General features: G+C 55.6%; 3 protein-coding genes across 12 annotated transcripts; 2 read left to right on the top strand and 1 right to left on the bottom strand.

Annotated features, from left to right (window-relative positions):
* The first annotated feature begins 26 nt into the window (after nt 1-26).
* Nucleotides 27-5568, top strand: TM9SF1 (transmembrane 9 superfamily member 1). Of its 7 annotated transcripts, none has more exons than XM_074328053.2 (6): nt 27-275; nt 950-1311; nt 2095-2716; nt 3009-3194; nt 4078-4351; nt 4924-5568. In XM_074328053.2, the coding sequence occupies exons 2-6, from the start codon at nt 967-969 to the stop codon at nt 5315-5317; spliced, it is 1821 nt and encodes a 606-aa protein (XP_074184154.1). In that variant the 5' UTR covers nt 27-275; nt 950-966; the 3' UTR covers nt 5318-5568. The 7 variants fall into 7 exon arrangements, with proteins under 7 accessions (XP_074184154.1, XP_019569942.2, XP_019569943.2 ...); XM_019714383.3 differs by lacking the exon at nt 27-275 and adding an exon at nt 312-615 and having other exon boundaries at nt 935-1311; XM_019714384.3 differs by lacking the exon at nt 27-275 and adding an exon at nt 343-714 and having other exon boundaries at nt 935-1311.
* On the top strand, nt 5553-14334 carry IPO4 (importin 4). 2 transcript variants are annotated; one of them, XM_019714372.3, is made up of 30 exons: nt 5553-5996; nt 6076-6162; nt 6262-6341; nt 6426-6467; nt 6882-7011; nt 7100-7279; nt 7525-7590; nt 7704-7805; nt 7887-7970; nt 8233-8397; nt 8497-8550; nt 8700-8809; nt 9095-9203; nt 9366-9495; nt 9700-9813; nt 9913-10026; nt 10276-10396; nt 10531-10642; nt 10752-10867; nt 10980-11057; nt 11138-11195; nt 11285-11390; nt 11485-11678; nt 11826-11870; nt 12243-12368; nt 12455-12663; nt 12767-12899; nt 12979-13083; nt 13762-13831; nt 13968-14334. In XM_019714372.3, the coding sequence occupies exons 1-30, from the start codon at nt 5658-5660 to the stop codon at nt 14096-14098; spliced, it is 3510 nt and encodes a 1169-aa protein (XP_019569931.3). In that variant the 5' UTR covers nt 5553-5657; the 3' UTR covers nt 14099-14334. The 2 variants fall into 2 exon arrangements, with proteins under 2 accessions (XP_019569931.3, XP_019569932.3); XM_019714373.3 differs by having other exon boundaries at nt 12461-12663.
* Nucleotides 14304-23539, bottom strand: REC8 (REC8 meiotic recombination protein). 3 transcript variants are annotated; one of them, XM_088796950.1, is made up of 20 exons: nt 20379-23539; nt 20037-20154; nt 19873-19941; nt 19580-19722; nt 19419-19494; nt 19189-19309; nt 18067-18151; nt 17634-17713; nt 17314-17401; nt 17117-17189; nt 16949-17037; nt 16746-16795; nt 16280-16417; nt 15872-15938; nt 15619-15767; nt 15369-15417; nt 15068-15134; nt 14807-14938; nt 14631-14737; nt 14304-14542 (listed from the first exon to the last, which is right to left on the bottom strand). In XM_088796950.1, exons 2-20 carry the CDS (start codon nt 20090-20092, stop codon nt 14451-14453), a joined length of 1731 nt encoding a protein of 576 aa, XP_088653076.1. In that variant the 5' UTR covers nt 20093-20154; nt 20379-23539; the 3' UTR covers nt 14304-14450. The 3 variants fall into 3 exon arrangements, with proteins under 3 accessions (XP_088653076.1, XP_019569946.3, XP_019569944.3); XM_019714387.3 differs by having other exon boundaries at nt 16280-16414; nt 20037-20214; XM_019714385.3 differs by having other exon boundaries at nt 20037-20214.
* Between the last annotated feature and the right edge of the window lie 40 nt (nt 23540-23579).

Consider the following 23579-nt stretch of genomic DNA (forward strand, 5'->3'; position numbering starts at 1 on the left):
GGTTCCGTGTCCTGAACTGTCACTGGGCGCGCGCGGCGGGCACTGCTCTCAAGGCCTCCGCCCAAAACCTTCCCGGGGATGGGAGGGAGGCCCGGCTGCGACTCTTTTCTCGAAGGGGCGTCTGCGTCCTCGTAGCCAGGCCTTGACCGCAGCCCCTCCCCGGGAGACCACCAGCTCGCGGCCAAGTGGCCGCAGCGGCGGGGTCGCAGTTCCCTGCAGGTTCCAGGAAGGAGCGTCCCGCAGGCCTGAGGCCCCCACTGCTGAGGGCGGAAGTGGTAAGACTGACGTGTCCTGGGCTGCTCTTCCGATTGCCGGAAGGGCCCTCGGCCGGAGGAGAAGCCAGCTGAGCCTTGCGGGGTCTCCAGGGCTGGGCCGGGCCTCCCGCTGTAGAAAGCTCATCGACAAATACCTCAGAGCTGAGTGAGGTTTCCCTCGTGGTTTGGCTGCAGTCGCTGCGATCAGGCACAGCCACGGCCAACCTCGTGCAAGTCGGAGTCAGGTCCTCTCCAGGCCGCCGCTAGCGCGCCGCTCTGGGGGAGACCCCAGCAGGAGCCCGAGGGTAGCTACGGGGCCTCAGAGGACGCTGGCGCCGCCTTGGCCGGCCCTTCCCGCGTGGTGAGGACCCCAGGGCTGCGGCAGGAAGGTGCCCGAGGTGTGAGACCTCGTGGCGTTGCCATGGAAACGGGCTGAGGCGCGCGGGGCGGTTCAGACCAGGTGGGCTGCGGGAGGAGGGAACTCCGGGTTGAGGACAAGAGAGCAAAGGTGGAGTCTAGTTTTGGGGACAGAAATATGATGTGGTGTGGGGGTCAGGAGGTGGACTTCTGAGGGAGGGTGGAAGAGACCAAAGGGAGTAATTGCAGCCATAGAGCATCAGTCAGTTTGAAAGGCTTGACCTGGGGTGTCATGAGTTGATCCCTGGTTTCCATAACCGCAGGACTCCCTCAAACAGGTTCCACTGCCTTAAGGATGACAGTCCTAGGGCGCCCTCGAAGTTGGAACTGTCAGTGGTTGCCACTCCTGATGCTGCTGCTGGGCACAGGTCACGAGCCAGGGGTCGAAAGTGTGACACACTACAAGGCCGGCGACCCTGTCATTCTATATGTCAACAAAGTGGGACCCTACCATAACCCTCAGGAGACTTATCACTACTATCAGCTTCCAGTCTGCTGCCCTGAGAAGATACGTCACAAAAGCCTTAGCCTCGGTGAAGTGCTGGATGGTGACCGAATGGCTGAGTCTTTGTACGAGATCCGCTTTCGGGAGAATGTGGAAAAGAGAATTCTGTGCCACATGCAGCTCAGTTCTACACAGGTCAGCCTCTCCACATGGGCTAGAGCTTAGCCCTCCCTCCTAGGAACTAATAACAGTGCCTCACATTTATGGTTTTCAAAGCATCTTTATAGAAATTACCTGATTCTAACTACAACCCCATGTGGCAGGCAGGGCAGGTGGTATTATTTGCATCCAGTTGATGAAGAAACATACTTGCTCAGAGGTGACTTTTTCAAGACGACGGGATAGTCTTGGATGGATAGTGAATTACCCAGCTGATGAGCCCAGGGCTCCTGACTCCAAGCTTGTCTGCTGGTAATAAGGTCCCAGCTATCACTGCTACATAGTTAACTCCTTCCGTACCTAACTCTCAGCCCTTTCTTAACGGGCTCCTTTACACTCTACTTGTCTTCCCTGTCATGCTTTTTTCTTAAGCATACCTTCTCTTAGGGCACTTTTCCTTAATCTACACCAGAACTTCTTACACTTTGCCTCTCTCCTTTTTCTAGGCCTTAACCCTGTCAAGTCATACTTGCTCTTTTTGGAGAATCCCAACATATTAGGGTTGAAACCAATGATTCTCAACAGGGGGCAATTTTGTCTCCCAGGGGACATTTGGCACTACGTGGAGATACCGAGGTATCACTATTAAGGGGTGCTACTGACGAGAAGCCAGGGATGGTGTATTTTACAATGCATAGGACAGCCCCCAACAACAAAGAATTACGCAGCCCCAAATGTCAGTAGCGCCAAGATTGAGAAACCTTGCTCTAACCCTATGCCTGGGGTGGCCTTGTCTGATTCCCGACTTGCTCTTTGTAGGTGGAACAACTGCGCCAGGCCATTGAGGAATTGTACTACTTTGAATTTGTGGTGGACGACTTGCCACTCCGTGGCTTTGTGGGCTACATGGAGGAGAGTGGCTTCCTGCCTCACAGCCACAAGATAGGACTCTGGACCCACTTGGACTTCCACCTAGAATTCCATGGAGATCGAATTATATTTGCCAACGTCTCAGTGCGGGATGTCAAGCCCCACAGTTTAGATGGGTTACGACCTGATGAGTTCCTAGGCCTCACCCACACGTACAGTGTGCGCTGGTCTGAGACCTCCGTGGAGCGTCGGAGTGATAGGCGCCGTGGTGATGATGGTGGTTTCTTTCCTCGAACACTGGAAATCCACTGGTTGTCCATCATCAATTCTATGGTGCTTGTGTTTTTACTGGTGGGTTTTGTGGCTGTCATTCTCATGCGTGTGCTGCGGAATGACCTGGCTCGGTACAATTTGGATGAGGAGACAAACTCTGCAGGTTCTGGTGATGACTTTGACCAAGGTGACAATGGCTGGAAAATTATCCATACCGATGTCTTCCGTTTCCCTCCATACCGTGGTCTACTCTGTGCTGTGCTTGGTGTGGGTGCCCAGTTCCTGGCCCTTGGCACTGGTGAGGTGATAAAAATTAATCAGGAATTTCTCTCAAGGGTTAAACCTAAGCAGGTAGTTTGTTCAGAAAAGATCTGCAGATCTCTTCTGTCCAAGGTGAGGGGCAGACCTAAGGGGTGGGATGGCTCAAGCAAGGATGTGTATATTCTACGGTAGATTTTCTGGACAACAGAATTGTGGGATGGTATTTTGCTACAGGTCTTGGGTCTGGGAGAAAGGGGGCTGATTCCTCTGAAACGGCCAGAAGACGGATAGGTGAGACCTAACACGGACTTTCCACTACCACCCTACAGGCATTATTGTCATGGCACTGCTGGGCATGTTCAATGTGCACCATCATGGGGCCATTAACTCGGCAGCCATCTTGTTGTATGCCCTGACCTGCTGCATCTCTGGCTACGTGTCCAGCCACTTCTACCGGCAGATCGGAGGCGAGCGTTGGGTGTGGAACATCATTCTTACCACCAGTCTCTTCTCTGGTGAGAATTGCCCTTTCCCTGGTGGGCCAAGTTGGGAATTTAAGCACATCATGGAACCTAGCATAGAGTCAGAATTAGGCTTTAAGGGAATGAAAATACGCAAAACAAACAATAAGAATGCCATTCAGAACATAAGAATGCATTTCTTTTGCATAGTGAAAAATTAAGCCCTTAAAATATCCTAGGCACTGTGGTAAACACTCAACATGCCTTCATCTCATCTAATCCTCACAGTAACTGTACGAAATAGGTAATATGGTCCCCATTTTACACATGAGGAAATTGAATTTCAAGCTGGTTAAGTAACTGGCCTGAGATTACACTCCTGAAGAGTAGTGAACCAGGTTTCAGACCCAGACAGTCTGACTCTAGAGCCCGCATTCTCAACCATTACATTGAAATAACACTCTTGAATTTATTCTGAAACTTTTTTTCAGTTTTCTTATTTTTGAGGGGGGCTACCCCACTCTAGCCTTCATGCCAGCTTGTCCTTTCAAAGTAGTTGCATTCTGAACCTTTCCTACTCCCAATACTAAGGGTCTGATTTATATTCCATTACATTACTTTGAACCAGGGCTTTCTGAAAACAGGGCCTTGATCCAAAGGAATGTCTCATGCCAGAAATGACTGATGCCACAAGAGAAGAGGCCCTTGGAGGCACGTGGATTTGTGTCACTCTTAGATCATTATGTAAAGCTGCCTTGATCCTTAATGATAATGGATAGGGTAGGAGTGTTAGTAAAATAAGGAACAAGAAGCGGGATATGAAAGGGTGGCGTCTGCCTGGGGGCAGGATGTTTAACCTCTTTAGGTTCACTGAGTGGGTGCCCCCAGGGATGTAGCTCCTAGTGCTGATTCTCCTTTTGGGGACCTATCCCTACAGTGCCTTTCTTCCTGACGTGGAGTGTGGTGAACTCGGTACATTGGGCCAATGGTTCGACACAGGCTCTGCCAGCCACCACCATCCTGCTGCTTCTGACAGTTTGGCTGCTGGTGGGCTTTCCCCTCACTGTCATTGGAGGTATCTTTGGGAAGAACAACGCTAGCCCCTTTGATGCACCATGTCGCACCAAGAACATCGCCCGGGAAATCCCGCCCCAGCCCTGGTACAAGTCTACTCTCATCCACATGACTGTTGGAGGCTTCCTGCCTTTCAGGTATCCTCCATTTATTCCACGACCACCACTCTCAGATCCCTTACAACTTTTCCTTTCCCCACTCACCCTGTACCCTAACCCAATGTCAGTGATAATCTCTGGTTCCGCTGTAGCGTTAAGAGATCACTAAATGGTTTCCCCTTTATCCAAGCAGGACTGAGCTTGAATCAGTTCAGATATGAGGGTGTCTCACTTGTACAGCTCTCCAGAGACACTGATCCTTTCTCCATCTTCCTGGTTTCTGAATTTAGTGTCTACAGGTACCATGTTGGGCTTAAAGCCCATTTGATTCATTCAGTTTGTTGAGTACCTCTTAGTGGCAGGCAGGTAATACAATGGAAAGTAGAACAGACAAGATCCCCAAACTCAACCTATCAAAAATGTTCTGAAAATGAAAGCGGCTAATCATAGGTAAAAGAATCCCCATTAAGCCAGGAACTCCAGGGCACAGAGTAGAGTGAATCCACTTCCCACAGTGGCCCAGTAACAGAGAGGGGTGGGGGCTGGATTTTGGCCTGGCCCGTGCTGGCAGTGCACAGCCATTTAATGCTGTGTCTCGTTTCTCTTCACAGTGCCATCTCTGTGGAGCTGTACTACATCTTTGCCACAGTGTGGGGTCGGGAGCAGTACACTTTGTATGGCATCCTCTTTTTTGTCTTCGCCATCCTGCTGAGCGTGGGGGCTTGCATCTCCATTGCACTCACCTACTTCCAGTTGTCTGGGGAGGATTATCGCTGGTGGTGGCGATCTGTGCTGAGTGTTGGCTCCACCGGGCTCTTCATCTTCCTCTACTCCGTGTTCTACTATGCCAGGCGCTCCAACATGTCAGGGCCGGTTCAGACAGTGGAGTTCTTTGGCTACTCCTTACTCACTGGTTACGTCTTCTTCCTCATGCTGGGCACCATCTCCTTTTTTTCTTCCCTAAAGTTCATTCGTTATATCTATGTTAACCTCAAGATGGACTGAGTTTTGGGTGGCAAAACTATTGCTCTACTCTCCCTTTCTTCATGTCCCATTTATCTCTTACCAACATCTCTTCTGATTGACTGAATTGTTGCCTTCCCCTTTGCCCTTCGGGCCTCCCTTCCCCAGAGAGGGCCTGGAAATTATAAATCTCTATTATATAAGAAGTATATATTTGAACTTTTTAAGTTGCCTTTAGTTTTGGTCCTGATTTTTCTTTTTTCAATTATCAAAATAAAATTTATTAAGAAAAAGGATCCTGTAGTTGGAGGGTTTGGTCTGGATATAGGAAGTCGAGCCCTGCGGATGGCAGTGTGCCTTAGAAAGCCGGGTCGGCCGCGCAATGCACGGAACTCGAGTTCTCCACGGAGCTTGGGAACTTGGGAACTCTCCACTCGAGGAACCTACATCGCCAGGGCGTTGTTTCCGCGGCTCAGTAGCGATCAGCCCAACGGAAGCTGCGAAGCCGGAGCGCTTTGTGCGAAGCGAGTTGAATCACCCTGGCGACGGGAGGGGCGCGGTGCAACGCCCTTTCCGCCGGAAGTGGGTTTCAGAACCTCCACGTGCTGTCCCTCCCCCATCCCGGCCGAGTAGCGTCGGCTCGGCGGCTGCCATGGAGCCCGCTGGCCTGGAGCAGATCTTGCGGGAGCTGCTGCTGCCAGACACCGAGCGCATCCGCCAGGTACGGGGCAGGCGGGGCCGGTCCAGGGCGAGCGGGAGGTTGCGGGAAAGGGCCGACTGTGACCCCAGCCTCCCCCAAGGCCACGGAGCAGCTCCAGACCGCTCTTCGGGACCCCGCCGCTCTGCCTGCGCTCTGCGACTCGCTGGCCTCGGCGGCCGACCCTCAGGTGAGGCTCCTGCCCCTTCCCGCCGAGTTTCCCACAGTATGCCACGGGTCAAGCCGCAGTTCCTGTCCGGACCCTCACGTGCCTGCTTTCTCGTCCCAGATCCGCCAGTTCGCAGCTTTGCTGATCCGCAGACGACTGAGCACCCGCTGGCGACGGCTGGGGGCGGAACACCGGGAGAGGTGGGCAGGGCCAGGGGCGGCGCGGGGCGGGGCCAGGCTGAGATGGGCAGGCTGAGTACCAAACACCTGCCACCTGTGTTCCAGCCTCAAGTCCCTGGTCTTGACTGCCTTCCAGAAAGAGACAGAGTAAGTGCCTACGTGCCTCTTCTCGGGATCCTAACTGACTCCAGGCTGAGACCCTCTCTCGGTTTCTGCCTTCTCTTTCAGCTCCAGGTTGGCACTTGGGGGGCAGGGACTTCAGTTTTAGACCAAGGGTGGAGCGGGAATTCTAGGCTGTGTTGAGGACTAAAGTTCTTGAGAATGGATTGTGATGGTGTGCCAAAGAATGGAACTGAAACTAAGTCTGAGTGAGGTCAGGCGCACCAGATCACACACCCACCGTGCTGCTCATTTTCCTCTGAGCCTCTGTTTTATGTGTCCCGACTTGGCAAAGCCCCCACCTGGAGGTTTCTTTCCTGACCACGCCATGGAGGCACGGCCAACATGTGCCCGAGAGAGAATTGGAGGGTTGGGGGTCAGGGGAATCTCTCCTGTTTGCAGGCACAATGTGAGCCTTAGCCTGGCCCAGCTCGCAGCCACCATTTTTCGAAAGGAAGGCCTGACGGCCTGGCCTCAACTCATGCAGCTTCTTCAACACAGTACCCACAGCCCCCACATTCCTGAGAGAGAGGTACTATCACATGGTTGGCGGAAGGGAGGGACCAAGAGGCTGGGTAGACCGTGTAAGGTTTTCCCTCTCATCCCCTACTCCTGAACAGATGGGGCTTTTGCTGCTAAGTGTCGTGGTGACCTCCCGGCCTGAGGCCTTCCAACCCCACCATCGAGAACTTCTTCGGCTTCTGAATGAGACCCTTAGCGAGGTGGGCTCTCCTGGGCTCCTCTTCTACTCCCTGCGCACTCTCACCACCATGGTCCCTTACCTCGGCGCTGACGATGTGGTAAGTAAGATCTCACCTCCCCTGGCGCCCTGTCCTCGGTCCTTCGTGTCCTCACCCTTGCACGATGCAGAACCATTCAGATTCTTTCTTTGCCTTTTGCTCTTCCTAACAATTGAGGGGGGATACTGTGGGTGGCTGTGCCTTGGCTCCTCCGGTGTCCAGGCTTCGAGGAAGCTGCCAGCTTCTGGGGCCTGAGACTAGCTGCATCGTGCTTTCTGTGATTCGACTCATCTTGTATCCTCCAGCCTCTTGCGCAGATGTTGGTGCCCAAGCTCATCATGGCCATCCAGACTCTCATCCTTGTAGACGAGGTGAGGACGTTAGGGCAGGAGCTCTGTGGGAAGGAGCACAGGACCATCTCCAGCCCGGTCCACTATAGAAGACCGTGGTAAACCTATGGCTGGTTTGTCTGTTTCTCTGGCAGGCAAAGGCCTGTGAGGCCATGGAGGCCCTGGATGAACTGCTGGAGTCAGAGGTGCCCATCGTCACCTCCCACCTCTCTGAGGTCCTCACATTTTGCCTGGAGGTGAGCCTGGGGTGGGCCCGGCCCCGCGGCATGTTCTGGATTTTCCTTGTCTGTCTCTGATTTGCCTTAGTCTCTGGGCAGGTGGCTAGAAACATGGCCCTGAGTGATGCAATACGTGTACGTATTCTCTGCTGCCTCAGTTTTTTGGTCAAAGTCAAGAGCAAGGTGAGTGCCCTCTGAAGCATACTACCCCACCCCCACCTCCATCCCTCGTCTCACTCCTGGGCCTTTTTGACCATCTCGGGGTATCTAAAGTACCATAGCTAACTAATATATTTAAGATTTGGTCTGGCCTCAACCCACCTCCTGCCTAGGAGATTGGGAGTCTCCTGCTGGACTCCTTTCTGCCCTGGAAGGCTAGAATTTTTAATGTGAGTCCATCTTGGAAGCAAATTCTCAGGGACACCATTCCACTCTCCCTCTCAAGGCCTTACTGAAGAATCGTCTCCTGTCCCCCTTGCTGCACACGCTTTTCCCCATTATGGCTGCTGAGCCCCCCTTGGGCCAGCTGGATCCTGAGGACCAGGATTCAGACGAGGACGAGCTGGAGATTGGGCTGGTGGGAGAGACGCCCAAGCACTTTGCTGTCCAGGTGGGTTGTAGGACCAGGGCAGGGGGCAGGGTGTTCAGTGGCTGTGGAGGGTTGTGGGCCAGAGATGGAGTCTGGCAAAGTTTCCCTGTCATTTCGCAGGTTGTAGACATGCTGGCACTACATTTGCCCCCCGAGAAGCTCTGTCCCCCGCTGGTAAGTGTGGCTTTGTCCTTCCCGTGCACTTACACCTAGGGACGCCTAGTCCCCCAGTGCCAAGGCTATTTGGGCCCTGGTGGCTGTCGAGGACCAGGAATGGGCAGGCCTCTGTTGGGGTTTCAGGAGAATGCCTCGTGCTTCCCTAGATGCCCATGCTGGAAGAGGCGCTACGGAGCGAGAGCCCCTACCAGCGCAAGGCGGGGCTCCTGGTACTGGCCGTGCTGTCTGATGGAGCTGGCGACCACATCAGACAGAGGTGTTTGTTCCCCTGTCCTGCGGTGAGGGTGCACCATGGGGAGGAGGACCATGTGGACCGTGGCAGTGCCGGTCTGTTTGCCGTTCATTCTTAAATATCAGGAGTGTTTCTCCTCTACTCTCAAAAGTGTCCTGGTTTGAAAGATAAATGGCTGCCCCAGCTATGGGGACCAGGGGGTGGTACCCACCATCCAGTGACAGAGAAAGCCTGGGTTTTCCCAGAGGAAACAGGAGAATGGCTTAGCTAGGGCAATCAGACTGTGTCCTCTTGTCCTGCTCCTTCCAGACTGCTGCGCCCACTACTGCAGATCGTGTGCAAGGGCCTAGAAGACCCATCGCAAGTTGTGCGCAATGCCGCGCTGTTTGCCCTGGGCCAGTTCTCAGAGAACCTACAGGTCAGCAGGGCTGATTGTGGGTAGCCACCATTTCAGTCCCCACCCGTCCCAGGGACCAGCTTACCCTCAGCTTCATCTCTTCAGCCACCCCTGCTACCATTGGCATGTAGGTGTGTGCCCTGCGGTCGAGCTGACTTGGGGCCTGCTCTCTCCTCCCCCCAGCCCCATATCAGCAGCTATTCAGGGGAGGTGATGCCACTGCTCCTTGCCTACCTGAAGTCGGTGCCTCCCGGGCACACACACCATCTAGCCAAGGCCTGCTATGCCCTGGAGAATTTTGTGGAGAACCTAGGTAGTGATGGCAGTTGGGGTGCGAGGGAGGGGATGAGCCTGTAGTTTTGGTTGAAAGGGGAGGGATGTGTACCGCCCTGAACCATTGCCTGAGGTGGTGAGAGGGGTGTGGTGGGGCCACGAGGAGGTTCAGCCTGGAGGCAGCTGGGCCCCCACCAAGTAGAAAACCCTAGACTGATTGTTAGAGGGGTACCCTTCCCTACAGGGCCTAAAGTGCAGCCCTACCTTCCGGAGCTTATGGAATGTATGCTGCAGCCTCTGAGGAATCCCAGCACGCCCCGGGCCAAGGAACTGGCTGTGAGTGCCCTGGGGGCCATTGGTAAGGAGAAGGAGGCCGGAGGCAGGGCACGGGGTTCACCCAGAGAGCCTGTGGCAGGTGGCCCTGGGCCCTTCCAGCTGACTCTGTCCTTTCCTACAGCTACGGCTGCCCAGGCCTCCCTGCTGCCCTACTTCCCCACCATCATGGAGCACCTGCGGGAATTCCTGGTGACAGGCCATGAGGACCTTCAGCCTGTGCGGATCCAGAGCCTGGGTGAGAAAGGGGGCCCCAGGCCGGGTTCCCAGTGCCAGGGACAGGCCACTGCTCACCTGGTGTGAACAGCGACCTCCCCCAAGGCAGTGCAGGTGTCTTCCTTCTCATCGAAGGCATTCCCACTGTACCTAGGAGGAGGTAGGATATCTGAATTCTCCCCCGCTGCCACCTTTGGTCCCCCAGCAATTAGCCCTGAGTCCTCTGGCATAGCTCCACATCCCAGTGCTAACCAAGTCCTTGCCCCCACAGAGACGCTAGGGGTGCTGGCACGAGCACTGGGGGAGCCCATGAGGCCACTGGCTGAGGAATGCTGCCAGCTGGGGCTGGGCCTTTGCGATCAGGTAGACGACCCTGATTTGCGACGCTGCACGTGAGTGAGCCTTCACTTGCCTCCAGCTCACACCCCAGTCCTCTGGTCTGGGCCATAGATTTTCCCTGTCTCTCTCCCCCGTCCTGTCTGACTATAGCGGGCAGGATTGTACAGCTTCCACCTGCCTCTACCAGGTACAGCCTCTTTGCAGCCTTATCGGGGCTGATGGGTGAGGGCCTGGCGCTCTACCTGCCACAAATCACCACACTCATGCTGTTGTCACTGCGTTCAACCGAGGGCATCGTGGTAAGCAGCGAGTGGGTGGGCTGGGCCGGTTGGGAAGGCCAGCCTAGGGGCCACATTTCTCTCCTGGGCCCAGCTGAGCCCGAGTCCTTGCTATGCCTCCTCTGGCCAGCCTCAGTACGACGGCAGCAGCTCCTTCCTTCTGTTTGATGACGAGAGCGATGGGGAGGAAGAGGAGGAGCTCATGGATGAAGACGAGGAAGAGGAGGATGACTCAGAGATCTCAGGGTGCGGAGGGGTGCTGTCTGAGTGGTCACAGGAACCCTAGCTTTTGACAAGGGCCCAGGGCCAGATCCGTGCCTGCTGCTGTCTGATCACTGCTGCCTCGCCCCCTGACTAGGTACAGCGTGGAGAATGCCTTCTTCGATGAGAAGGAGGACACCTGCACTGCCCTGGGGGAGATCGCGGTTCACACCAGGTGAGCACCGGCCCTTCCCTGGCAGGCACTGGGGACCCCGCCTGGGAGCCCCTTCCCCACGGCCGTGTGTCTGTCCACAGTGTGGCCTTCCTTCCGTACATGGAGAGTGTCTTTGAAGAAGTGTTCAGAGTTCTGGAGGTGAGTGGGCAGTGGGTGGAGTCCGAGGGCGAGAGGGCCTGTGTTCGCCCTGCACACAGCAGGCACCTCCCATCCCCCTTATCCCGCAGTGCCCTCACCTGAGTGTACGCAAGGCAGCCCATGAGGCCCTGGGTCAGTTCTGCTGTGCGCTGCACAAGGCCTGTCAGAGCTGCCCCTCGGAACCCAACACTGCTGGTGAGAAGGGCACCGGGGCCAGGCTGGGGCCTCTGGAAGCCGGGCGGGGGGAGGGGCAAGGTCTGACTGGGGCTTCAGCCAATCATGTCCCCAGCTCTGCAGGCTGCCCTGGCCCGGGTGGTGCCATCCTACATGCAGGCAGTGTACAGGGAACGGGAGCGCCAGGTGGTGATGGCCGTGCTAGAGGCCCTGACGGCTGTGCTGCGCAGCTGCGGGGCCTTCACTCTGCAGCCCCCCGGGAGCCTCGCTGACCTCTGCAACATGCTGAAGGCTGTGCTGCAAAGGAAGGTGAGCAGGCCGGCTTCGGGGTGAAGAGGTGGCTGGGCCCTAGGGGGGACGGTCAGAGGCTACAAGTCCAGCTCCCTCTGCCCCCACCCCATGGAAAGGAGAAGTGGCAGGAGAGCCCAGGCTGAGCTGAGCTACCTTTTCCTGCAGACAGCCTGCCAGGACACTGACGAGGACGACGATGACGAGGACCAAGTGAGAGCAAGGGGCGAGGGACCGGGCAGTCTGTGTGGTAGTCTCCACAGGGCAGGGTGGGCAGTGCACTTGGGCTTGGCTGGCTGGAGCAGGGCTGCTCAAGATTGGTAATGGCTCCCAGTGACACACTGTGCTCCCACTCAGGCAGTGGGGGTTCATGGAAGGCTTCCTGGAGGTGGGGATTCGGGGCGGGCTCAGATTGATAGGTGAGAATAGGAGGGCCAGGAGAAAAAGCTGGGCTCATTGGGAGGGACCAGTCCTGTTACCCAGGGCAGCCCCCAGGGGGACCACCTGTGGCAGTGGAGGAGTAGGGTGGCAGGTGCAGCAGTCACAGCTGGCTCTGGTGATCTAGCCCCTGACCTGGTCCCACAGGCTGAATACGACGCCATGTTGCTAGAACACGCTGGTGAGGCCATCCCTGCCCTGGCAGCCGTGGCTGGGGGAGACACCTTTGCCCCCTTCTTTGCTGGCTTCTTGCCATTATTGCTCTGTAAGACGGTGAGTGCTCCATCCTCTGGTTTTGAACCCCATTCTGCACAACCCACGTCCCGTTCCCAGCTGACTTGCACTCCTACCCCTGCCAGAAACAGAGTTGCACAGTGGCAGAGAAGTCCTTTGCGGTAGGGACGCTGGCAGAGTCCATACAGGGCCTGGGTGCCGCGTCAGCCCAGTTTGTGTCCCGCCTGCTCCCCGTGCTGCTGAGCGCCGCCCGGGAGGCAGACGCTGAGGTGCGGAGCAATGCCATCTTTGGGCTGGGCGTGCTGGCCGAGCATGGGGGCCGCCCTGCCCAGGAGTATCCTTGGCTGGTAGGAGGGGCTGAGGGGTTGGGGGAGTATCCCTGGGGTCGGGGCAAGGAGAGGTCTGCCATGTGTGCCTGTTCCTTGACTCTGGACCAGACACTTCCCTAAGCTGCGGGGGCTCTTGTTGCCCCTCTTGGCGCGGGAGCGTAATGAGCGTGTCCGTGACAACATCTGTGGGGCACTTGCCCGCCTGCTGATGGCCAGTCCCACAAGGAAAGCAGAGCCCCAGGTGAGTGATGGAGGCATTGGCAGGGCCAGGAAGCCGAGGAGGGTGTGGGGCACGGGGCCAGAGCCATCTTTGTGTCCAGGTGCTGGCTGCCCTGCTGCACGCCCTGCCACTGAAGGAAGACTTGGAGGAGTGGGTCACCATAGGGCACCTCTTCAGCTTCTTGTACCAGAGCAGCCCTGACCAGGTAACCCCAATGCTCCCTTCTCGTTGATAGGCAGAGTTGGCATCAGTTGTACTGACACAGAGGGATGGTTTAAGCTGCCCTTGATACTCCATACTCTGTTTTCTCATTGATTGGCAGCCAGGCCTATCATATGAGAGGAAGGGCTTCCTCTCACCACAAAGCACGTTTCCTCAGGGAGCCTCCATTCTGCTTGGCCGTTTCCACCCTCTGGTCTGAGCCAGCGTCACAGCTTTCCGAGGCTGATTTTCTAGACCCCGTCTCTTTCAGGCTGTGCTCTGGAGCCTGGGTACCAGTCTAGGCCACGCTACCACCCATTGCAATCCAAGCAGCTCTGCTTTGTGAATGAGATTTATCTGCACTGAGTGGCTGGGTTTGGACTGATGTCCCAATGTTCCTGTGTCTGTCACCTTTGTTGTGCACCTTTAGAGACTTGTGTTAGTGGAGCCCCTGGGTGTCTGGGCTTTTGATCGTGAAGCCATGATTTCAGTCATCTTTGGTGCCAATCCCATCTTCAAAAAAAAAACCTGGGTCCTTCTCATGTGTCACAATTGTCCAGGATGCCTGTGAATCAGTCTGTCCCCAACAGCCTGGTGGGAAACTGCCTCTCCTTAGCCCCCAGCACCCATCCCAGTCCCGGGCCCAGGGGAGCTGCTGCCTGAGTCGGCCCTTTCCCCGCAGGTCGTAGATGTGGCTCCTGAGCTCCTGCGCATCTGCAGTCTCATTCAGGCTGACGACAGGGTCCCAGCAGGTGAGGGTGGCAGTCATGCGGAGGGAGGGTCGGGAGAGGCGGGAGAGGCGAGAAGCGGCAGGGCTCCAGGGCCTGGGGCAGATAGGGATTGCGGGCCAGGCCCCCCTGGATCTCTCCCTCTTCACTCTCCACCCAGACACCAAGGCTGCACTGCTGCTGCTCCTGACGTTCTTGGCCAAACAGCACGCTGACAGCTTTCATTCAGCACTGGGCTCACTGCCTGGCGACAAGGCACAGGAGCTCCAGGCCAGCCTAGGCCTCACCTAGACGGCGGGCTGCAGCAGGGCCAGAGGAGTCAGCCTGCCCAGGCCCCGAGACCCCCTCCCAGCCCAGTCCCACGTCGTGCCTTACCAAAGATTCTGGGCCTCATACCCATTTGGAGTCCCAGCCCTGCTTACTGCCTTGCAGGGCTGTCCCTGAGGATGGGTCTGCTATGCTGTGGGACAATACAAACGGACTCATGACAACATACTGTAATAAAGGCAGTTCATTTTATGCTTGAACAGGAGCTCTGAGAGCAGGGAGGATAGAGATACATGTTCAGAAAGGAGGCAGGCAGGGTCTGGGGACGCAGGACACGGTTGGCTGTAGCTGGAGTCTTGGCAGCCTTCCAAGTTGACTAACCGCGGTGGAATCGGGGCCCTGGCTGGATCAGGAGGCGCCCGTATGGCTTCTCTTGTTCAATACGAAGGGTCTGCTGCATTGCGAGCACTGGGCAAGGGGGGAAGAGCGGCTGGTCAGGGGGTCCCTACAGTGGTCTCTGGCCTGTGTGTCCCCCCATACGTATGTGCACACTCACCCAGGAGCAGGTAGAAGACCCGGGCGGCCATCCAGCGAGGGCTGAGAGGTGACACCAGGCTGTTGAAATCTGGCTCCCTGTTGGCCTGCAGCTCTAGTGCCACTGCCCTGTAGAGGCAAGAACTGTTAGCTGAGGCCCCAACCTGGGGCTACCCCACTGAGGCCCCTCCCTGGTACCTGTGCACGGCCTCAAGGGAGAGCAGCTCAGGCTCTGGGGGCAGCTCCAAAGGCATCTCCATGGGTACCTCAGGGAGTTCAGGTACCACGGGCAATGCAGGGGGTTCTGGCTGCTCCGCCTCAGCCCAAGCCCTGGGGGAACATGGGAATCAGGTGGAGCAGAGAACTCACAGCTGTGACGGTGACAAGGGACATACCATCCTCGCCTCTGCCCCACCTGGCCAGGGCTGTGGCCTGAGCTCACTCGAGCTGGCTGCTTACCACCGCTCTTCCGGGGGAAGGAGGATGGTGCGAGACTTCTCCTCCTCAGCTGCTTCTAGGGAGAGCTCTGTTGGGGGAGGTGAAGGGCCTCAATGGGTCTGAGCAGTTGTGACCTTGGGGCCACCTGGTCAAACGAGTCACAGCTATTCAGTGACATTACCAGTACCCAGGAGGGAGAACTAAAGAGAACCACTGCTTCCTATGTTAAATGCTCCCTCTGGCAAACTGTCAGCAGTTGGGGTACCAGTATCCTCGGACAGTGGTTAAGGTGGTGATCACCACCCCTTCTCCAGGTGCTTACCTGAAGACAGCATGAGGGGCCCACTGGGCTCCTGGGCCTCCCTCAGTACCTGAGGATGAGAGAAAGAACTAAGACCGCAAGCAGCACAGAATCAGCTGGGGTAAAGCAGTCCCCGCCCTGAACTGGCCTTGCCTCCGGGGCAGTATACCCCCTAACCAGTGCCTAAGACCTGGTGCCATTGGCTTACACGGGCAGAAGACAGACTGCTGGAGCTCGGGCAAAGCTGACAAGTCCTTCAGAAAGGAGTTACCTCAATATCACTCGGAATTTCAGCCTTTCTCCTTTCCTCCTCAGCCGCTGCCTCCTCAGGCTCCAGGGGTGGCATCCGCCTGAGTGCTTTTGGGGGTGTCTCGGCACAGCGGGTCCAGAAAGCCAGCAGTTCTGGGGGTAGCCAGCCAGCTGGGTGGGGACAAGGTGGCAGCAAGGACAGGGTTTGAAGCATGAGAATCACTAAGAGGAATATGGGGTCCAAAGATCCCACACGCCAACTCCCACCATCTTACGGTAAGTTGGGGTTTGGAACAGCTCCGTGGGGCTTCTGATAGTCCTTTCAGGAGGCTGCACCTTTGGCTGCATAGTAGGGAAGGCCAGAGCCCAGTTAGGAGGGACTCACTCCTCGCTGCCCCTTCACCTCTGCAATGCCTTATTTCAGGGCCTCTGGCCTTCCAACTCTACAGGCTCAAACCCCTTCCTGCTGTGCTCCTTGCTAAAAGGACTTTTAACTGGTACCCATGGATGTGCTGGGCGGGGTCACTAAAAGGATGAAGAGTTGTATGTGCAGACAGACCCCAAGGCATGCACTTTGGGGAGTGTTCCCAGTGCTTCCCCAGGAGTTTAGAAGGCCCACCATGCACCTGCCCCAGGCCCTCCCTGCCTCCCTCTATCCCCTCCAAAGCCTGGACTGTACTCACACACTCCCAGCAGTGAACTCTGGGTTGCAGTTGTTTCTGGAAATTCTCCCGGGAGATCTGAGTCTCCTTGTCCCAAAATAATAACTGGCGGCGGCGGCGGGGACGGCGAGCAGGTGGGGGGATAGGGGGCCTCTTCTGCTGAGTGGAGAAGGGAGGTAGGGGCAAGGCTATCCATTACTCTTTTTTCTGACATCCTGGTGGACTGCAAACAGTCCCCACAGAGGCACCCTGGGAAAGGGCTGGGATGGGCCTCCAGGAGCATGCGCAGCTCCTACCCTGCAGGAGCATACCCATCTGGAAGTGTGGTTAGATAAACTGCGGTATAGGCAGGGCCACCCTTTACCAATTTGCACAAATGCCTGTGTAGGCTAGTAGTGGCCTGGGGCTTGGGGAAGCTGAACTTGGTGAATAGCTCTGCGAGAGGAGGGTGATGAGAAGGAGGAGGCTTGGAAGGGCGACTACTCACCTCTGGGCTGAGTGGGGCCGGGAGACGCAGCTCCTTCGGGGGTGTCACCTCTGCAACAACATAGGCTTTGCAGGGCTATACCCCACACCCTTGCAGCCACCCAGGCAAGGAGCTCAAGTGTCCTCCCTTTGGCAAGTGGGAATGCAGGGCCCTTGTCTGCCACAGTTGTGCAGGTAAGTGCCCCAGGCATGGCAGGCACTCACCAGCAAGCAGGGCTGTGGGCTCCCAGACTGCTGGCTTCAGCTCCTCTGGGGCCAAGACCTCGCCTGGAAGTGGCTCTGCTGCCTCCACCCTGAGGGGAAATGGGCAAGAGATGAGGACACTCCTCCCAGCACTGACCCCCTACCTTGTCCAGGGGTTCCTGCCCTTACGGTGCAAGAGCTGGAGGTGAGAGCGGGGGAACAGCAATTTCCACTTCCAGGGCCCGGGGCTCCTCCTTGGACACTGTAGAGAAGATAAGGGCTTAGAGTGCAGAAGAGAAGAGATGGGAGCACTGCCCATGCCAATTGCCCGTGCCCGGGGCCTGACTGTCCGGCACCGGCCAGACTACACTACTGGATAGGCCTGCCTCGTTCCTCCAACAAGATGGCTTCATCTTCCTCAGCAATGAGCAGGTCCAAGTCTCGGCGGCTAATCTCTGGGAGCTCCCGTTCACCCTGTTGTGAGAGGAAGAACAAGGAGAGGGGACTCAGTTCCGTTTCTGAGAAAAGGAAGTGGGTCCAGGAGACTAAATCTGAGAGGCATGCCACAGGGCTGGGCTGAGGAAACCCACTGGGAGTGGGGAGAAGGGAAATGGAGACAGAGAAGCCAGAAGTAGATGCAAGGCGGGGCGGGGCCATCAGAGGCAGGACTTGGGCCTCAGGCTCTGTGTGCAGAGGGACAACTCACCTCAATCTCCAGTATGTGTATGGGCTCCGCCTCCCGGAGAGTGATGGCCTCAGGAGACAGCGCAGTGACCAGGGCCCTGTCTGGAGGGGCAGGAAAGTCATACCAGCCCTTCCGCTTCTTTCCAAGTTCCCACACCCACGTGCTGAGGCAAAAGCATGGACTCTGGAGTCAAGCCAAACTGGGTTCCCATCAGGCCCAGGCCAGTCACTGGCCATTTGACCTGGGATATGTTGCTTAACTGCTATGGGCTTCCCTTTTCTCACCTGTAAGATGCGGATAAGAATTCCAATCTCAAAGGACTCTTGTGAGGCAGTGATGGGGTTACACACAGAAAGTGCCCCTCACAGGCCCTGGCTCTTAGGAGAACTCAAAGATGGTTATTTCTTCAGCTCTTGGAGATTCCTATGCCTGAAAAAAGGCCCTCTTTGCTCACCTGGCTTCCTAGGCTCTGTAGGGACTTCAGGAGGGATCTCCTCAGGAATTCTTTCTGGCGTCACAGCCTCCAAAAGGTGTCGAATCTTTGGGGGATTGGGGACAAAAGATAGGGTTCAGGTTCAGCCTCCTGCTTTCCTACTCTCACAACCTTATCAGACAATGGATAGTAATGACCCTTTGTGACTAATTCTTATGGCACTGACAGCATGCAGTGAACCCACTCGTCATCTGGTCTCCTTTCCTCCCGTTCCTGCCCTCACAGCACCTGTCCCCCTGCCAGTTAGGTAGCCTTTGTCAGTGTGTCTGTACAAGAAGCACTGTGTCCTTATATCAAGTGGTGTAGGGGACAGAGGAACAGAAAAGTCTTGGTCTAAGGAGCATATGGTTTAGTGGGGAGACAAGTTTGTATATGACCCCAGCAAGGGTTAACACAAAGAATAAAAACAAGGCCCTAGTAATGTGCTGAGTTCCAGAATAAAATTTGGTTCTGGCTGGGATTGGAATAGAGGCTTCATGGGAAAGGGTAGTATTTGAAAGAGGTCTTAAGGATATGTAGGATCTGACTAGTAGAGAACAAGGGGTGAACATTAAGGGCTAGGAAAACAGCACAAGCAAAGAAGTGAATGTGGCACCTTTGGGGCACAGGGGCCAGACTGGTGTTTGGGAGCCAAAGATGCCCAGGGGATGTGCGGAGATGTCTGGACCAGGGCACAGAGAGCCCTAAATGCCAGTATTCTGTTTGCAGTGGGGAACCACTGGAAGTGTCTTTGAAGGAAGGGAGTCACACTGTCTAAGCTGCAGGGCTGACAGGAATGCATGGGGGGATTGAGTAGGGAAGCCCAGTGCTGAGGAATGAGGACCTAGATTAGGGCCTCAGCAGTGGAAAGAGCGTGGAGATGAGTGGGGACAAGAGCTGTCTCTAGGTCCTGAGTAGGTAGGTAAGTGGAGTGGGCTTGTCTGGAGGGGTCCATTATGACAGTCCCCTGACACCAAGTCCTACGGGGCAGAGCTATGGCAGGCTGCCTTCCCCTAAGCCCAGTGTCAGACTGGCACAGGAACAGCACCCCCTTCTGCACTGTCATCTCATCAGTCGGAGGTGTTCCAGGGGAATGAGCCCTACCTGAGGGATATCGAAGGGGCTGGGAAGTCTGGGATCCACCGACATCATCCCAAAAAAGGGGTCTGGAGCATCTTCCAGGGTCTCCATCATGGCCAGGCGGCTAGGAAGCAGCAGGCTGGGTCTGAGAGAGAGAGTGTGGCTGTCACGGACTGAAGCTGTGATGGGCTGACGCCTCGCGGGGAGGTTCTCCATCAAAGGCTGGGTGGTCCCAGTCCCAGGGGAACACTCACAGTTCAGTCTCCACCATATCTATGCGGATCTGCAGCTGGGCACGGTGTAGACGCTCCAGGATGTGCTGGATGTCCTCTGTGGGCAGGAAGGGCAAGGTAGAGGGCCAGCCTAGCTGAGTGCCACTCAGCTCTGCCCCACCTCAGAGCCTTCCCAGCCTTACCTACGAGATACTGGCATTGTTGTGAGTAGACCCGGATCACGCCAATCTGGAGCTGGGCTGAAAGATAGAGCGAGAAGCGGGGCCGCGGCAGGCCCGCCTGCGGGGGTTGCACTCGTACCAGCACGTAATTGAGGATTTCCTCGCTGGGGGGGGAGAAAAAAACACACGCACCCTGATCACCACTGCGCCTGCGCGGAGAACCAGCCCCCCCCCCCCCCAAAAGCCTTGCCCACCTTAATTCAACCCCTAACCCACACCAGCACTAGGCCGCTCTTCCCTTTTCTGGGCCTTACCAGGTCTTCACCACGTTCACCTTCAGGTATTCGCGCTTCACTAGCCGGCTGCCGCGTGTCGCTGCCAGCCTGGATGGGGTGGGGTGGGCATGGAGGGGAAGCCATCAGGCGAGTATCCCGGAGCACCCCTCCCGGTGCGCCCACCCTGGTCCGTGAGCCCTTACCAGATAGTGGCGAAGCAGCCAGTGTGGCGCTGAAGCACGCTGGGATAGTAGAACATCGTCCCTCTGGGGCTTCACTCCCCGTCGCCACCACTCCTCGGTTCGGCTCTCAAGCCTTATTCTTTAGGGCAAGGGATTTCCCAGCTCAGTCGGAGAGAAGCAAGGATCTGGGCAGGGGGCGCTGCGGGTGGACCCAGAATGCCAAATAACGAACCGTTGAACACATGGTGGATAAACGATGAACCGGTCAAGTATTAATAAAAGGACATGCAGACTGCACATACAGGGACGGCCCTCTCCGTCGGCCCTAAATGTTCCCACGCCACGTGGGTGCTTCGAACTTACTGGATTCAGGTCGGGATGCAGGCTGGAGATGCAGAGAGCCTGAGGAGAGGCCGGGGCAGTGGTCTAGACGTGTCCTGAGGGGTAACGGCTGTCCTCCGCGGAGATGCCTGGCTCTGGGGCCTTTGCACTCAGCTTGGGCAGCAGCGGCAGTCTCCCCAGGCGCCCTCTCGCAGAAAGAGATCCCACCGCAGTGAGCAAGCACTCGGGTGCTCCGAGTCCCGCTCCTCGTTAGATGATGGCGGGCCCCAAAACAGCCAATGGGAACAGGGGTAGGTGAGGCAGTGCTCGTTCCAAGGCGCCAAGCAGGCGACAGGGGTCTCTCGAGGCAGGAGCGAACCAATTGGCAGAACCCTGCGAGCTGACGGGCTTTTGTGAGGTGTCCTAACCAATAGGCTCTCGTTCTCTCCTCTGGTAACAAGGTTTCCTCGGGGGCGCTTCTCTGACGACCAATGAGCAGGGAGCAAATCTCAGCCTCTCTGTATGCAGCCTGGTAACAAGGACACTTCAACCACTAGGGGACGTCAGGGTCATGCCTCGGACAACCTTGGGAGCAAGAAGGGAGTAGGAGGCACGCCAGCTGGGAGAATAAGAGATGCTGGCGAGGGAGAGGGGGACACAATTCTACACATAGGAATAAAAACCCTCACACAGTGTAAGGCGAGGCTGCTTCCCTCTCTTGGGTCAGCACGCTCCATGTCTCCGACTGTACTTGATTTTACTAATAAACTTCCCGCTGTCCTATGCTGCATACATTATATCTCCTGCCTGAATTCTTTCCTTCAAGAAGACAAAGAACCGAAGTACAACATCATTCCCAGTAACACTCTCAGCATACAAAAGCCGTTTGTCTCAAACAATTATTTGTGTAAAATTAAGCCATATTCGTTACAAATATCCTTTGTCCCCATGTCTCCTGCCTTTGCACAGCCATTTTTGGTCTAGATGCCCTTCCCAGCCTTGACTGTAGGGCAAGCTTCTGCCTCTTTAAGACTCAACACTTATTGCAGCCGAGCTGACCCTATTTTATTTTGCTCCTTCAATCTGGGAGCTCTTGAGATTAGGGTCTTGTGTTTTCAATTAGTGTCTGGAAACGAGTTCAGTAAATATTTGTCAAATGAATGTGCAATTACCCTGAACTTACAAGCACGGAATGTCAAGGCTAAAAGACATTTCAAAATCTAGTCCAAATCTTGCCTTTACAGATGAGAGAACAGAGAGGCCCATGCAGACTGTTTCTCCCAGACCACATAGTTCCTTAGTGACAGCCTGGTTGGGAATTCTGCTTTCTTGATTTCCAGTGTTCCCAATCCCTATTCCACTGTGCCTGGCTAAATTGGCTTCTACCTTATACTTAAAATTGTTTCAATCATTGTACATATGTTATCAATGTTCGTAAGTGTTCACATTGGGGTACAAAAGATGATCAAATGGGGGCACCTGCCCTTATGCTTAGAACCTAGATTAGGAGATGAGCAAGAGATACGGAATTTGTCCATCCATCCGTCCATCCATCCATCTGACAAGTATTTATTAAATGCCTACTATGTGCCAGGCACACCTGTAGATACTAGGGATATAGCAATGAACAGAACAAGTCTCTGTTCTCATGGAGTAAGAAAGGACCGAGGATAGACAAGTAGACAGACAGAAATATGTGAAGTGGTCAGTGCAATGAAGAAAAAGGAGGCAGCATAGAACAGAGAGCAATGAGGACTGCTATTTAGATAGGATGCTCAGGGAAGGGGGGGCAAGTCATGTGCCTACCTGAAGGAAGACAAAAGAACCAGGGGGGAAAAAAAGCAAGTACAAAGGTCCTGAGGCAGAAATGTGTTTGGTGGGTTCAAGGAGCCTGGAACAAAGTGACTTGAGGAGAAGAATGGCAAGGGTGAGGTTAGAGAGTTAGAGAGGATGGGAACTACAGCACAAGGACCTTGGAAGCCATTGTAAGGATTTGGGGTTTTACCCTAAGTCCGTTGAAAGCCAATAGAGGGTTTTGAGCAGAGGAGTGGTATGATGAGGTTTATGTGTTAAGAGGACCTCCACTGTGCTGAGAATAGGCTGAAGGTGGACAAGAGTGGGAGCAGAAAAGATGTGGAAGGAAGCAGGAAGAAGAGGTGTGAGAGGTGATGGTGACTTGTACACAGTATTGGTGGTGGAAGTCAAGAGAAGTGGTCAGATTCTGGATAGCTTTTGAAGGAGTAACGACAGGATTTGCTGATGGATTGATGTGGTTGTACAAGAGAAAATGGAAGTCAAAGAGGTAGCAGGTACAAAGAAGGGCCAGGAGGGATTTCAGCAAACTGAGGGTACAACAGGGCTCGTGCACATGTGCACTCAGTACCTGATTTCTTCACTGCTAGTGCAGGTCCCTGTGTAGTCTCTTGCTTCTCTGGAAGGTGATGGGCAAAAGACGGTAGGCCCCGGAGGCAGAAAGTCTCAAAGGCAACACTGAGGTTTGTCAGGCGAGACACCAAGATCTAGATCTGATCATGTAGGTGACAGGTAAGCAACTGGAGGCTTATCAGTGACACGACAGGAAGGAGGCCTCTTCTCCTCCAGGCCGGTGTCATGGAAGCTGGAAGCCATGACTTAGGTATGAACTAGTCTGCTGGAAGTGACCGGACAGAGTGGAAGAATGACAAATGGCCTTGCAAAGGAAGAACTTCCAGTTTGGTGGCAAAATAAACGGGGTGAGGGAGAGGAATGTCCGATTTAGATCCCTCAAATCTCAGGGAACAGAGTGTTGGTGACATGGCAGTCTAGGCCAGATTGCCTTTTGTGGGGCTCAGGTGGAGTGAAGGAATGCCCTTCAGGTGGCCGCCAGTGCACCATGTGCGGGCAGAACAGGCACCAGGGCCTGCGTGGCTCCAGGCACTTCCCCTCCCCTGCCAGGGCCTCTAGCCCATAGTTTCAGGTCAACTTCAAGTTCTCCTGTTCACTCAGACCTCCAGTCCAGAGTCCAGCCCGAGGCTACCTGTTGTGAAGCCCCGAATCAGGCCTCTAGCCAAGAACTGTGGAGCCCGGACCTTCCCAGGTGAAGTTGCGGGCTATAGGCTCAGCGACCCACTTGGGGTGACCCTGGCCCTAACCCCGGTTGCCTAGAGAGTACAGAGAGCTCGGTCCAGAACCCACAGAGCCCAGACTGCTTCCTAGCCACAACCTGTGGGTGGAGGGGAAAGGGGCCCGGAGATGTCAGCAGGG

The sequence above is a fragment of the Rhinolophus sinicus genome, chromosome 3, assembly GCF_057876585.1.
Source record: "Rhinolophus sinicus isolate RSI-liver-muscle chromosome 3, RSI-T2T, whole genome shotgun sequence".
NCBI classification, from domain to species: Eukaryota; Metazoa; Chordata; class Mammalia; order Chiroptera; family Rhinolophidae; genus Rhinolophus; species Rhinolophus sinicus.

What these genes read in the sequence shown, in the direction of transcription:
- IPO4 (XM_019714372.3), top strand. Translation starts at nt 5,658, where the DNA reads ATGCACGGAACTCGAGTTCTCCACGGAGCTTGGGAACTTGGGAACTCT. An exon ending in AGGCTGTGCTGCAAAGGAAG is followed by an intron (nt 11,679 to 11,825) that starts GTGAGCAGGCCG and finishes CTTTTCCTGCAG; the next exon opens with ACAGCCTGCCAGGACACTGA. An exon ending in CATTATTGCTCTGTAAGACG is followed by an intron (nt 12,369 to 12,454) that starts GTGAGTGCTCCA and finishes TACCCCTGCCAG; the next exon opens with AAACAGAGTTGCACAGTGGC.
- REC8 (XM_088796950.1), bottom strand. Translation starts at nt 20,092, where the DNA reads ATGTTCTACTATCCCAGCGTGCTTCAGCGCCACACTGGCTGCTTCGCC. An exon ending in GTTCCAAACCCCAACTTACC is followed by an intron (nt 15,768 to 15,871) that starts GTAAGATGGTGG and finishes GTCCCCACCCAG; the next exon opens with CTGGCTGGCTACCCCCAGAA. An exon ending in AAATTCCGAGTGATATTGAG is followed by an intron (nt 15,418 to 15,618) that starts GTAACTCCTTTC and finishes TCTCATCCTCAG; the next exon opens with GTACTGAGGGAGGCCCAGGA.
- TM9SF1 (XM_074328053.2), top strand. Translation starts at nt 967, where the DNA reads ATGACAGTCCTAGGGCGCCCTCGAAGTTGGAACTGTCAGTGGTTGCCA. An exon ending in TGCAGCTCAGTTCTACACAG is followed by an intron (nt 1,312 to 2,094) that starts GTCAGCCTCTCC and finishes TGCTCTTTGTAG; the next exon opens with GTGGAACAACTGCGCCAGGC. An exon ending in GGAGGCTTCCTGCCTTTCAG is followed by an intron (nt 4,352 to 4,923) that starts GTATCCTCCATT and finishes TTCTCTTCACAG; the next exon opens with TGCCATCTCTGTGGAGCTGT.